Raw genomic sequence first — 15,615 nt, forward strand, 5'->3', positions numbered from 1 at the left:
AAACAGTGTTTTTTTCGTTCTACGCACCGCTTCTTCTTCAATGGGGACCTGGCAACTCTACAGGACCCCAACTTCCGGTTCCGTCTTCTGTTTCTTCTCACACCGATGATGCTATAAATTAGCGAAAATTTTGAATATTCCTACTGTCCGGTGAGTGTTTCCTTTTACCTTATTTGATTTTTATATATATATATATATATATATAATCTGGACACATGGTGAACCCTCCGTCACAATATTCCTAAACCAACTGAACGACTCTTCACTACCCTCAAATTCACCTGGTTCCACTCCAAAGACCAAGTGACCTTCCTAGATGTGGACATCCACATTGCGGGAGACCACTTGGAAACTTCCATGCACATCAAACCGACCAACCACCTCCAGTATCTACACTACTCCAGCTCACACCCCTACCACACCAAAAAAGCCATCCCATTTTCCCTAGCCCTCAGAGGCCAACACCTTAACTCATCCCCCTCATCCCATCAAAACTACAACCTACGCCTGCACCAAGCCCTAACCAACCGTGGCTACCCCTCTACCCGCATCAACAAACAAATCACAAGAGCCACCTCCCACAACCGCACCAAACAACCCAAAACCAACCCTCCAGCTTTGATCACCTAATACCACCCCCACATCATGAAAATCAGACATACCCTCCACTCCCTCCTTCCCATCCTACACAGTGATCCTGACACCAGGGACGTCTTTCGCGATAAACCTAGGGTCGTCTCCTCTCGCCCCCCCCAACCTCAAAAACATATTGGTCCAAAACACTCCCACCCCTTCCACACCACCCCTGCGAGCTCACAGATGCATTAAACCCAGGTGCAAGACCTGCCTCATACTTATCACCTCCCCCACTGCGGCAGGTGAGTTCACCCTTCAACCCAAGGGCACCTGCCACTCATCCAACCTCAACTACACCCTCATCTGCCATATCTGCGGCAACTTCTACCTTGGCAAAACCTCCACCCTCTTGAACCTTTGGATCAATAACCATCGCTCCTCCACCCAAAACTCTGATTTCACAGTTGCCATCCACTCCAACAGCCATACCAACACCTTCAACAACTGTTTCCGGGTTGCCATAATCCATTTTTTACCCCCCCCCCCCCCCACACACAGACAAGCCTTTTCCGCAGGCGATGGGAAAGGGCCTATATATTAGGCATGCATGCCACTATACCCCCCCGGACTCAACCTAGCCAACCAATAACCTTTTCCCTTCTTCCCCGAAACCACCACCCTATGCAGTAAACACTGGTGAAAGTACCTTACATATGTTTCCTTCCTATCTTCTAACTTTCTCTGGCATCATTGTACCAATGCTACAGTCAGTATTCTGTGCTCCTTTACTTCGTGAATATGTGCACCTCCTCCTTCTCCAATGGCAATGTGACCTAGGTCACGGAATAGCAACGTATTTCTTTTCCTGTGGTAAGTGTTTACTGTCTCCTTCATCATTTGGTATTATTGTTTTCGGAGAACCTTCAAGTGGTAGCACAAAAAACTTTCTAGATTTAGTTTTCCACTGTCATGGAATTTAGTCTGCACATAACATTGTTTAACCACCTTCACAAGAATACCTGTAAGAATGTTCTTGTTCTGCTACAGCTAAATAGACAAACATTTAGCAATTACCTACATATCTTTAATCCATGGCAGCGGACAAAAGGACTGGTGAGTGACTACAAAACAGCTTCTGCTTTCATTAAAAATATATTTCCAGTATGTGCCATGACTGAAATATGCGAAGAGAAACACTGTTACATGTCACTTGTTTTACACTCTACAATTTACAGGAGACTCCTAAAACTTGTCTTGACAGGAGAAAGCCATTTTTAAAACTGATTTTGACTCACTTTTACATGGATGGGCAAACATTGGTAACATCTGTTGTTCAACATAAGACCAACTTGAATTTCTCATCCAACATAAACCCAACCTTTCCCACGTAAAAACTGCAGTTGCCCCAACAGTGTAGTTACTTTGGTCGAAGTAACTAAACTCTTACTGGGGATGTAAAATAAATATTTGGTGGTATTTGCTCTGCTCTGAAAGTTTCTTGAGCTTGTCAACAAAACAACCTTGAAACCCAGCAGTGAGGAACAAAATTCAAATGAAACACTGGTACATATATTCTTTCATTCGCAGATTCCCACATCTGGCAAATACAAGAAAGATATTAACAACCTACAGAACTTCTTGCAACATGTAACTCGTGATGTATTCAGCCTAAGCTATATTCTACCTCTTCAATCATATCTCATTAAAAGTTTGATGGAACAGCCTGACGAACAGCAAGTTTCATTTGTGCAAGAGGCAGACAAAGGGAAAGGCTCCAAACAGGAAGAGAGAAGGAAAAGTTTAAGAAGGAGTAAGTCCAAAAACACATTAAATAGACTTTCAGTGAGGGAATCTGTAAAGAGCACATCGTCACAAGATGCTGAAGTGGATGAAGCCACCACCGTTGCTTTTAATCTTAAGTCAGGAGATTCTTTTGAAAATTATGAAGACAAGGATCCTCTTTTGAATAAAATTCTCATTGTAGATAAAGAAAGTTGTGATATTCTTACTCTAATGGCTGAGAAATCAACAGAGCTCGCAGTGGTTAAGATGCAGCATTACGTTCTTTCAGAAAACATAGGCAGCGACTTATCTCAAGTCTTAAAGTTCAAAGGATATGACTTTGTCGTGCAGAACCGAGAGTTGCTCATGTGCGCACTCTATCCTAGCTCCATACAGATGTTTGGACTTCAGTCATTGGTCACTTCAAAGTGTGATGTAAGTACACAATCAAATAAGTAGAAATCTGTTAATTATATAGGTAACTACATTGACAATGGTCGTATCTACTTGGCACAACGGTTGCCTAACTGTTAGTATGCTACTTGTTGCTCAACTCTTGCTACTCAACTCTCCCAACTCCTTTTCTCTATGCTACTTTTCTTCAACTCTGTTGTTTCAAAATGGCGGTACTAAAGAATATGTATGTGCATCATGCTCTGTAGAGGCACAGAGGCATTCTTTTGGTAGGGAAGGAGTGCAGCAGACGACTTAACTATGGCTCGAGCCTCAGAGGGATGGAGGGGAAGGTACACGAATGTGAAAGTTTCCACCCAAAGGTTCTTTTATTGAAGATTAGGCCTACACAGGAGATGTAGAAATTTTCAGCAAAAAATGCATTCATATGAAAAAGTAAAGTAAAGTAAAGTAAAGTAAAGTGCTCCCCTGTGCTTTGCACCATGACATGAAGGCGTATAGGGGGTGTGAGTTAGGGCCCCACACTTTCTTGATCTCGGCCGAGCTGGAGGTGACGTGATCAGCACCATGCCCCTGGCTGCCTTTACCCCCCAGAGTTTCCTCCAGGTACCCACTTTATACAATGCTGGGTGGGTGCCAAAGCCACTTGAACAGGTTGAAAATGTCCCAGTTCTCCCCACCGGGGATCCAACCTGGGTGTCTTGCATGGTAGTCAGAGGTCCTAATGACTGAGCTACCGCAGTTTGCGCATTCATATAAAGCAAAATAAAAAATGATGAAGTCGTATTTGCGTGCTTAGCATCATGGCAAAGTTTTGAACAGAGCATACTCTTGGTCCGAATGTAAATTAACATCCATTTCTTGCCTGGGATTTACTCATGTAACATTTAACAGTTATGTATCCCTGAAAGGAAAGAAGAATGATATTTATGGAGGAAATTATAGTAAGGAAGAATGTATTTTTGTATTTATTGTATTTTTCATACTTTACGTCAAGTATCATAGTTCATAGGTTGATCTCGATGATGATTAGATGAAATCGATGAAGGAACACTCACGAAAGAGCTTATTCATGCTTTCTGCATGATGCAATGTTTACTTGTTTCAGCCCTTACAGCAGATGAACATGCTCCTTCTCAACTCTTCATTCAACGTGACACAGAGGTTTCATCACCTATCACCCAACTCAGTTGTGAGAGTCGAGTAGGAGTATATACAGCCAATATCTCCAATAAGACTAGGAATTAATTAAAACCTTGTCCATGGCTGACTGCCTGTTACGATCCCATTATCAAAAGTCCTATGTTGAATTCCCTGCCAGGGCATGGGTGTGCTTACCCAATGGTGCAGCGGTAGTGTCATCACCTTGTAATCAAGGGGTACTGGGTGCGATACCCAGTGGAGGCACATAGTGATTCGGATTCCACTTTAAACTGTAGGTCAAGTCCCGATTAACCTTTATGTGCATAAGGTGGACTTAAAACAGCAATTCAATCAATCAGTCAATTCAACCTGGAGCTGGTCTGGTGTGAGTATTGGATCGGTTCACCATTCGCCCCCATCACAGCCTTTACCCTTCGAGGAAAACTTTCCACCATGTTGCAGATAGTTTAATTCATTCCTCCTGCAAAATGACAAATGGCTTGGTGGTGGTTTGCCCAGTTTGGCGTGGATTGCAACCGGTGCTCTAACTCATCCCACACATGTTCAATAACGTCCAGTCATTATTGGCAAGAATGATATAAATTCACAAGATGAAATTTCAATCAAGTCATTTAAAAATATTGGCTGATCGAGTATGCTTAACTGTTTCATACATATAGCAATGCCTACACATTTCAATAAAATTAAGATTTCTCTGATAAATTTTAAAAAATACAACACAAATGTGATACATATTTATCATGCCATACGAGTTTTATTCAAAAAATATTGTTTTGATTTATGCAACTAGTGTGATAATGTCATTTAAAAACAAGAAGAACATTATTATTATTACTACACATCTTTCCCAGAGAATGAATTAAATCTTCAGCATATTTCATAACTTACAGCAATCTGAACCCAAAACCAAATATTACTGAATACACTGAAACCAGTAATACATATTGACAATTGTCATCTGTTGAGTCAGATATGGACTCATGGACTGATACTTCTCTTCAGATAATGATAATGATAGTATACTGATTCTGTAAGAAGTTGCACATATTATATGAAACACTTGATCACTAATTCACATCATTAAATGCAGTATGTAAGCACTGGAATTTAATAACTTTTGCCTTCTACATTTATATTTATGAAAAAAATTCCTAAATGACAGCATTTTTCTCTCAATTACAGGCTATTTATAAATATGGGGAAATTGTAGTACTGATACACAAACAAGTCTATATCTGCTAATATAAAAATTTACTTACTGTGCATATAACCACACCGGACAAAAAATTAGACCCTGAAAGGAAATCGTACCTAACTGTTGATTGGCCCTCCCTTGGAACGAATGACAGCAGCAATTCACCATGACATAGACTTTACAAGTCTGAGGACGTGGGTCACATCGAGTGCAAGACACTCAGTCATCAACTGGTTATTAAGTTCAGCGAGGTTCCATGAATGTCTGCTTAACCCGCTTTTCTAAGTGGTCCCACAGATTCACAATAGGATTCAGATCTGGGGACTTTGCTGGCCGAGGAAGATGGGAGAGCTTCTCTGCATGCTCGCCATACTGGGCAGTAACAATTTTGGCCCTATGCACGTGACAGTTGTCATTCTGAAAAGTTGGTGTGTCCACAGTTGGATTATCGGTAAGATGATGAACAAACAGCAACACCTGTTCATCCAGAAGTCGAATGTAACCATGCTGGTTTAAGTGAACAGTGACTTCAATCAAAGGGCCCAATTCTGTGTGTGTGAAGAACCCCAGAACATCACCGACCCACCACACCTTGTACACAGTGCTCATGGAAGGCTTCATGCAGTCGGCAGTGAACTCTACGTTGGGCATCATTACTGTAGAGGCAGAAACAGGACTCATCAAACCAGATGACTCGTTTCCAGTCTTCTACTGTCCAGGTTTTGCGGTGTTTATCTCATTGAAGACGTACTCTACTCCAGATATCCATGGTGTGGAGTTCCCTTCAAAGTGTACATTCTGAAATTGAGGCATGTGGCCCATCATTGACGAGTTGCAGTAATTGTTGCCTCATTGCAAAACAGTTGTTTGACACAAGACGTGACTCTCATCTGTGGTCTCTGTTTGTGAGCACTTTCTTTCTACCACTGTTCACACACTGGTTTCCTGTGGACTGCGTTGCTTCCACTGCCTATAAACATATTCACTGTAGTGAGTGAATTCCGCCACTCCCTGTACTCTGTGGCCTTTTCAACACCCAAATGCGACGACTCCATTTTGGCCACTCACTAACATCTTTCTTCCGACCCATCCTGCACATGGAAAACACAGGCTTGCCAGGAACCACGACTGCCACAGATACCGTGGACCATACATACCTCACGATTCACTTATCAGCTGCAGCAAGTGCTACGTGTATTGGATACTGGCGGTGCAAAAATAACCATTCTGTGTTCACCTGGAGGGGTTTAATTTTTTGTGAGGTGTGTTTATATACTCAGTATATATAAGCAGGAAGTAGATGTTCTAGGATCAATCAGACAACTTAACCTAATCTATTACAGTATGTCCCTTAATGGGATGTTTTCATGATTCATTTTTGAAAATACATTTCTATGGCAGCTCAATTTAGTGTCATTACTCATGTGGCTCATGATTCATGTATAATTTTGGATGGACTTGAAATTAAATTTTTGCTGATACTGATAAAATGTAAAATTGCAAGTAATGAAGTAAATGAATAGTTCCTAGAAGGAACTGCATATTTAGACATTTAATTTAAGAAACCAAAATAAATTAAATATACATTTATGTTCATAAAAATGGAATGAAAATGGCAAAAATTGCACTTTTAGAAATATCGGATTTGCAAAATTATTTGCAATTTTACCGCCAATACCAATAGAGTAAAATTTTTAAAAAGGCAAATGTAATAACTGTGGCTTCGTGAATACTCTGGAATGGAACAAGTAATGCACTATCTTAGTCTTTGTGAAACCGACAATGGAGTAGCCTATTTCCAGGTTCATCCTATGAAAGATGATGCTCTAGGGTAATGGTTAGGCGTAAAAGGAAGTTTTTATCTGTTATGTGGGCAAGTGAGATTATACCAGCGGCAGACTGTTATGTCAAGTGGGTGTAACCTTGTGGCGAGCTAGCTCGTAAATGGATGTCTCGTTTTCATGAGTTTTCATGGGTGAGGTAACCGATGCGAACTAAGAATTCCAACTCTCTGAAAAGATGTCATACGAGGAGACAAGGCAGCATTAGTAATTTCTGTGTAAATAAGATAAATTTGTGTTCATGTTTTGTAAATACCGTCCAGTTTTATTTTGGTTTTGCTTCTATAGCAAGGGAGAGTATGCTCGGGATGTGACTGCATAAAAGGCATCCTAACTTGATATAAGTGAGCAATTGGATAATATTAAAATCTGTTGCTTAGTAGGTAGTTTCTTGTATGAAACGTTGACTTGAATATAATGACGTATGGCCTTGTGTTTACTCTCTAAATGAACAGGGTGCAATGTAGAATAACATATGTATATCTGAAAGAGATGATTATCTTTATTACATACTTTGTTAATAAATGTGCAATGCTGAACTGTGATGTTGCAATTTCTCCTAAGTTGTTTCTCAGTGTGTAGATATTAAGTAAAACGTGTACTAATGTCAATCTTCACTTCCAGGAGGGGGAATTCTGATTCGCATTGGTCACCATGAAACATCCTCATCAGTGATAAAACTAAAGATACCGTGTTGGCATAGTGTCAGTGTGGGTTTGTGTTCTATATGTTGTCTTAGGGTACTCATATGCCATATACAGCTTCCAGGGTCCTTGGGGTAGTAAATGCTCTAAGAGAGATCTGTTACTGGGTCAGGGAGACAAAGTATAGTTTCTTATGTAATAACATGTGCACAAAAGTTGTGGTTTGAATCATTGATTTTGAGTGGCTTGCCAAGTAATCTTTTGTAATGCCATATAAGTTAAAGAATAATGAAAGAACTGCATATCTTCGAGTTATATACAGGGTGTGTCCCAAGGATGATGAATGATAGCACACAAAATGGGTACATCAATTTATATGAGGTTATTATACGACACATCATAAAGATCAGTGATGTTAAGATTCGGTCTCTTTGACAAATTTTTCAATTACTACTTTTAATTTTTTGAATTCTCAGCTGTGGCTCACCAGCCATAGCTACCTATGCTACTGGCGAGACAAAGGGGGAACGGGTTTGAAAGTTTTGGAATTTAGTTGGGAAGTTTATGGAAAAGTCTGGGAGATAGGTAGGGATTTCTTCTCACATGGTTGAATGTCGGGTAGACCCTCCACTGGCAGTTCGTCTCAAGATGCCAGGAAGATCACTGTCAACACCAAGTGCTGACAGAATCTCGTCTGCACAAACACAAAATGGTTTCGCGACATTAGGGTGGAGCCGGTACCTTGCCAGCCTACTCTCATCTGAGACGGTGTAATATGAAGAATGTAAGGGCAATGAGCGAAGATGGAGGAAGTAGTTCACTACCAGCCACTGTCTTTGCAGAGACAGCGGCAACTCAGTTGCCTCTACATACAAACTGTCGACCAGACTGGTAAAGAAAGCACCAGAACACACACAAATACCAGCATGGTGGACGGTGTCGAGGATACGAAGCCATACTCCAGCTCCGACCTGATAAGCGAATGGTACAGGCGAAGCAGTACCGTCCTATCAGCACCTCAAAAAGTATGAGATAAAATGCTTAAACAGTTGAGAATTTGGGGACAAGAGAACTTTAACTGACGAAGGTGAGGTAGCCAGGCTAGTTTCCTATCTAAAGTGAGGCCAAGGAATCGCACCTCATTCACGAATTCCAGGGGCGTTGTTCCCATGTACAGGTCAGGGTCATGGTGGCAAGTAGTTTGAGGACAGAAATGAATGCACACGGACTTCTCGGATGAAAAGCTGAAACCAGTTTAGGAGTACCACTCAACCAAACGGTTTACAGTTAGTTGGAGCTGACGAGAAGCTGACACGAGGTTCCGTGAGCATCAAAAGCTAGTTAAGATGTACACATATAGAAGACCATGTACAGGGGCATGAATGTTGTTCATAACACTGTTCACTGCTATGGCAAACAGAGTCAAACTCAGCATGCTGCCTTGCGGAACACCGTTTTCTTGTATATGAGGATCCGAAAAGGAGTTCCCCAACATATACACGGAAACATCGATCACTCAGGAAGTTTTGAATAAAGTACGCCATGTGCAGGGCCTGTTGTTTTGTTATTATGGATAAATGCAAAATGTGACCGAGAGATGCAGCAAGTAGTATATGCACGATTTATCACAAATGTGACTGATTTACGGCTGTAATATTGTCGCAAAAATTGACCGTCTCAGCAAACATTTTCATTTTTACGACAAAAATGAAAAAACGGCATTTTTTACAAATTTCTCTTCAAGAAATATATTCGATTTTAAGATGTTGGCTGCAAAGGAATGAGAAATCATTTGGAAAGGCACAGTAACCCAAAAGTTACATTCCACTTTTTCTAAAATATAAATATAACTGAGTAAGGCTGATTTTCAGAAGGTGAAATTTATTATTTACTTTTTTTAAACTTATTTTCCCATAAATGTTGCAAATATTATGCCTTAACTAACTAACTAACTCCCTAAACTTCTTAAACCCGAAGGTACATGGCTGCAGCAACACAGGCCTTCAATCTTCCCCTATCTTGAGCAAGATCTATATACTCTTTTCCATCTCTACCAATTTCCTTTAGGTCCATCTCAACGTTGTCCCTCCATCTTCGTCTTGGCCTTCCTATAGGTCTCTTACCATCAGGTTTCCCAACAAGAATCCTGTGAACTCCTCTTTCCTCTCCCATTCGTGCCACATGACCTGCCCACCTAAGTCTTCTTGATTTAATTATTCTAATAATATCTGGACATGAATACAAATTATGTAGTTCTAAATTATGTAACCTTCTCCACTCACCTGTCTCCTCATCCCTTTTAGGTCCAAAGATTTTCCTAAGGATCTTACTTTCAAATATTCTCAATTTCTGTTCCTCTTTCAATGTAAGGGACCAAGTTTCACACCCATATAATACTACAGGCAATATTACTGTTTTGTATATTTTAACTTTTAGTTTCTTAGATATTAAACGAGAAGACAAAAGTTTATGAAGAGAGAAGTAACATGCATTTCCTGAATTAAGTCTACTTTTTATTTCCTCTTTAATATAATTTTCATTTGTTAATATTACTCCTAAGTATTTAAATTTGGAAACTGGTTCAAACGAGTTGTTATCAATAATTAGATTTTGATTATTACCTAACACTTGGTTTCGGCCTGTAAGCATATATTTAGTTTTCTCTTTGTTAACTTCCAAACCTATCTCTTTAGCAGTTTTGAAAAATATTTTAGCATTATTCTTAATTGTATTTATATCATCCCCTAATAAGTCTACATCATCTACATATGCTAACAACTGAGTCACACCATTTAATTTTAGTCCTTCTTTAGTTTCTTTTACCTTCCTAACAGCATATTCTAAGGCAAAATTAAAGAGCAATGGAGATAATGCATCTCCTTGTTTTAAGCCATCATGAATTGTAAATTTGTCAGACACATTAATACCCACACGAATTTTACTTTCTGTTTCACTGGTGCATATTTTTATCATACTAACAAGCTTCTTAGGTATTCCAAACTCTACTAATATATTATATAATTTATCTCTTTTCACCGAATCATATGCTTTTTTGAAATCAATGAATAGCTGATGGACATTTTGATTATATTCCCACTTTTTCTCAAGTGTCTGTCTGATGTGAAAAATTTGGTCTGTAGTTGATCTGTTACATTTAAATCCACATTGATAATCACCTATAATTTCATTAGCATATGGGGTTAGTCTTGTTAAAATAATGTTAGATAATATTTTATATGTTGTTGAAAGTAGAGAAATTCCACGGTAATTATTGCAGTTCAATTTATCACCTTTTTTAAACACAGGAACAATTATGGGTTCTTTCCACTGTTGAGTTATTTCTTCTTTATTCCATATCAAACAAATTAATTTATGAATTTGACATATTAACGAATTTCCACCATATTTAATTAACTCGGCTGGTATTAAATCAATGCCAGGTGCTTTGTTATTCTTTAGCCTTTTAATAGCATCTTTAATAGCATCAAGTTAGGTTCTGGAACTAAAGGTTCTGCTGTGTGTACTTCATTTAGTTCTGATTTATCTCCTACATGAACATTTAAAAGGTCATTAAAGAAGTTAAATATTATGCCTTGTATTGATTTAATAACGTTATGTATAAGTGCATGGCATTAAAAATTTTCACGAAATTACTGCCATATTTTTAACTGTAAATATGATATTTTATATATTTTTCACAAATTTTTTGAAAAATTAAAACCAAAAAAACCGGCCCTGACCATGTGGCCATGAATACCCCATGAGTGGAGCTGCTTAAGAATACCAATGTACCACGTTGTGTCATAGGCTTTTTAGAGGTCAAAGAAAACTGCATTTAAGTTTTCCTTGTTCAAGAAAGCATCCTGAATATGTGTTTCTAGTTGAACCAGAAGGTCCAGTGTAGTACGGTTGGGGTGAAAACCACATTGGAAGCTATTAATAAGGGAGTTCTCATACAAGAACCGGGTGAGATGCTTGTTGACCATGTGCTCCATTAGCTTGCACACACAGCTAGTTGAGACGATGAGCCTGTAACTAGAAGCTGTGGTGCGTTCTTTGCCAGGGGACCGAGTGTCGCTTCATTGGTCCACTGGGATGTGGAATGGAAGCGTGTGCAGCATCAAGGACGTGTGACACAAAATATATCTAGGGCGTCGATTGGTGGCAAAGTCGACACAAGACTGATTTCAAGCTCCACTGCAAGCTCAAATGCACCCCAATCAGCTCAGCCAACATGCCAGTGAGGGAGTTGTCCAGGTGACTGCTGAAGATGTTTGAGATTGAGTAAGAGAGGGGAATGATCACTCCCACAGAGATCAGTATGAATGCTCCAAGAGATGGTAGGAGCAAGGCTGAGATTCCAGAAGGACAAGTCTAAAGCAGAGTACGTTCCTGAGGATGAACTTAAATATGTGGGAGTTCCATCATTCAACAAAGTTAAACCTGATGCCTCACGGAATTGATATACAAACAGACACTGGGGCTCTGTTCGGATGGAGTCCCACAAATGATGGTAAGAATTAAAATCGCCCAAAAGAATCACAGGAGACGGAAGTTGTTTGAATACCGAAAGGAAGTCCTCAAAAGAGAATTGTTCATCCCTTCTGATATATACACAACACACAGATACTGGCTGTGGTAGATGAACCCGCACGGCGACAGCTTGGAGGGAGGTGGTGAGAAAGAGTGGTATTAAGTGGATGGAGTCTTGAATACCGATTGCTACACCATTGTGTGCACGACAACCTCCAGTAAGTTTGTAGGTGCGGAAAAGAATGCATCCATTTACAATCATTGATTCCTTTGGACGAAAATGCATCTCTTGGAGATTCATGATGGCAGGGTCAAATGTGGATGTTAACATTTGCAGTTCCTCAAGATGTGTGCAGAAACCGTTAAGGTTCCATTGGAGACAAGAGGCCATGATATAAAGATTAACGTGACCTTCTAAGGTGTACTCCATTTGATATCCCTGTCACCTTTGTAAATTCCTCATCCGCAGCATCCTCCTGTAATATGTCCTCGGGCAGGGACACAGAGGGTGAAGGAGATGGGGAAGGGGAAGTGGTGGCGGCAACTTGGCAACTTTCTGCTGTGCTATAAGGTTCAGGGTGGTGGATGCAACCCTGATTGGAGATTTGTTAGACTTCAGAAAATACCCTTTTGTATATACTGGTTTGAAATTCTTAGCAGTCGAGTGAATAGGGGTTACGGGCTTCGTCGAAGTGGGGCGAGCCACTTTGGGAATGGGCCTAGTCTGTGTTGAAATTTCTCTGTTTTGGACACCTACACTGCGACAGGTGATGGCAGCAGCAGCAGCGGCAGCGAAAGTCACAGATAGTGGTGTGTGTGTGTGTGTGTGTGTGTGTGTTTGTGTTTGTTTGTTTGTTTGTTTGTTTGTTTGTTTGTTTGTTTCGTCAGAGGCGACGTTTAGCTTCTCCGGCGGAAATCTTGTCGGTGACGACCAACTCATATTTTTCCTCCTCCTGGTAGGTGGGACAGTCTCGATGCCAAACAGGATGATCTTTTACAATTAACACACTTTGGCCCTGATGGACACGACTCTGTGCCATGATCCAGCTGACTGCATTTGCCACAGATGGCAGTTATGGCCTTGCAAGATGGTTGTGTGTGGCCAAAGCGTTGGCATTTAAAGCATCGCACGAGGTTCGGTATGTACGGACAGACATAGAGCTGAGGCTATAATATTCAGCCCGTACTTTGTCAATCATACCGAAAGTAAAAATGAGAGAAGTGGTTGGCACTAATTCACCATACTTTCTGGTCTTTATTCGCTGCACTGCAGTGTCATACTGGTCTGAAAGTTCTTCTAAGATTTTTTTCCTTAGAGGCGTTCAACAGATTCCAGTGACGTACGACTCCTTTACAGCTGTTCAGTTGATGGTGGGAATCCATGTGAACAGCGAAGTCACCCAAAGTTCTTAATTTCAAAAGATTATTTGTCTGACAACCTGTGTTCGTCCTGATGAGGAGACTCCCCATTATGTAGTTTTTTAATCTCAGGGACCACTACCCGCGACATGGTCTAGTTGTTTTTTTTTTTTTGTTTTTGTTTTTTAATGAGGAACGGGTCCTTCAGGTTAGCAACTCTATTTTTCTTGGTGTTATCTGAGATGTTCGGACTTCCTGTTTGCTCGACTTTACTAATAACAAGGTAACGAGGCACAGTTGTGACGTTACTTGTCTGTTCCATACTTATCGGGCTCATAGGCCGTGCACGTTTTTGGGGTTTCTTCCAGTTTGAAATGTTGTTTGTGCCCATAAACAGTAAGGTTGTCTAAGGAGGGTCCATAAATTGTCGTCTTGTCATGCCCTCTATGCGGAGGAAGGCCAACCACCAAAAATGAAGGCTACGCAAGGACCAAGGATGTTCGAGACTGCTAAAAACTGAATACAATATTTTTTCCACTAAAAGGCATCAGACAGTATCTTATGACAGAGGATACCTTTGTACTTACAAGTTTTACATATCTTCCTTTTTGTCTGTTTCAGTTATTTTACATTGTACCTCTTGGGTACAATCTCAACGATGTGGATGAATGATGAATTCATGAAATGGATGATGGGATGAAGACAATGATACATTCATGCCTTAATCAAGGTTGGAACGTTAGACCTCTGACTTTGCAGCAGACCACTCTGTACATACGCTGTTGACATTTTTTTCTCAGATAAGTGTTTATATAAAGACAGGGCTTACTAAATGATTTGAGACTTCATGGTGATTTTATGCATATTTTGTTTTTGACGAAAACACGAAATGCAAAATAACACATTGTAACGTTAACTTTTCATGTTTTTGAAAGGTGTGAGCTGCATTTTGTTACCATGTTTTGTCGTGAAATGAACTGCAAAATGTGAAATAAACTCTTAAATATGAAATTTATGGTTTATTTACCAACACGACACCTTCCGAGGTCTGAATTATCTTGTGAGTTATGCAAATCACAGAAAATTGATTAATTATGCTGTAAACATTTGAGAATCAAAAAGTGGATTCCTTTACACAGGAATAAACTTAATCCTACAATAACTATATAAAAATGTGCTATTTGAAATGAAATGTTAATTTGTTGTATAATTTTTAAATCATACTTCTTTATTCAACATTTTAACACTGAAATGTCATTTTATATACTGCTTTTGATCCCAAAATATGCCCAGTTTTTGTACTGAAATCTTGATCTCTTGTTCACCATAAATAGTGATTTAGTAAATATTTTCAGAGTTTGGAAACACTAACCAAAGAAATGTCTCGCAAAGTGCAGCATCTCCAGGAAACCATCAAAGAGGAGGAGAAACAGTGGCACAAACGATGGAATCTAGCAATCGAGAACATTAAGAAGCTCTACACTGTTCGTTATGATTGAAAAAGTTCCAAATCTTTCTGAAGTACCTGTATGCCAAATTTAATATTGAAAATGATTTACAAATCTGGAAGTAACATAGAAAATGCCAGATATGAATATTTATATGTTCTTATGAGTATGTATGTGTTTGAGAATGGCATGTGTGATGTTTGGGTGATTAAAATGTAATTAAATTGAAAAGCTACATGTATGCCAGTATTTTTATTTTTTAGAAACCAATTGAACCAATAACATAATATACTAACACACATGTAGTATGGTTAAAAAAAGTAAATGTTTTATGGCTCTTTAACCTTTTACTATGATACGAACTTCAGAAGGTATGTGCTTAGCAAATAAATAAATAAATAAAAAAAAGGGTTTCTCAAAAGAACAAAAAGAGAGGTACAGTGCATTCAGTTTGGCTCAGGACCGAGATAGGGTGTGGCTGCAGAATGGTGAGGCATGGTGCCTGTACTTGCCAACTGCATTCATACATTCGATTAAATTTTGATTGACATATTTGTTCTGTTTGTAAGTTGTTTTGCCACTGTTAAACACTACTCTCGGATTAAAAATTATGGATAGTTGAGTTTGCACTCCATTCAAAAATTAAGCAGTAGACCTAC

The 15,615-nt window shown here is 39.5% G+C and overlaps 1 protein-coding gene across 2 annotated transcripts in view; it reads left to right on the top strand.

Annotated features, from left to right (window-relative positions):
• Positions 1-15,157, top strand: part of LOC146005179 (uncharacterized) — a 204,409-nt gene extending 189,252 nt beyond the window's left edge. The window contains exons 19-20 of one of the 2 annotated variants that reach the window (XM_083144214.1): positions 2,164-2,793; positions 14,864-15,157. In XM_083144214.1, the coding sequence (XP_083000340.1) occupies positions 2,164-2,793; positions 14,864-15,007 (774 nt within the window). In that variant the 3' untranslated portion in view covers positions 15,008-15,157. The remainder of the gene's footprint in view (positions 1-2,163; positions 2,794-14,863) is intronic. The other variant, XM_083144215.1, reaches the window with a different exon arrangement.
• Positions 15,158-15,615: the final 458 nt, after the last annotated feature.

Source organism: Lepisma saccharinum, chromosome 23 (assembly GCF_977018435.1).
Source record: "Lepisma saccharinum chromosome 23, izLepSacc3.1, whole genome shotgun sequence".
NCBI lineage: Eukaryota > Metazoa > Arthropoda > Insecta > Zygentoma > Lepismatidae > Lepisma > Lepisma saccharinum.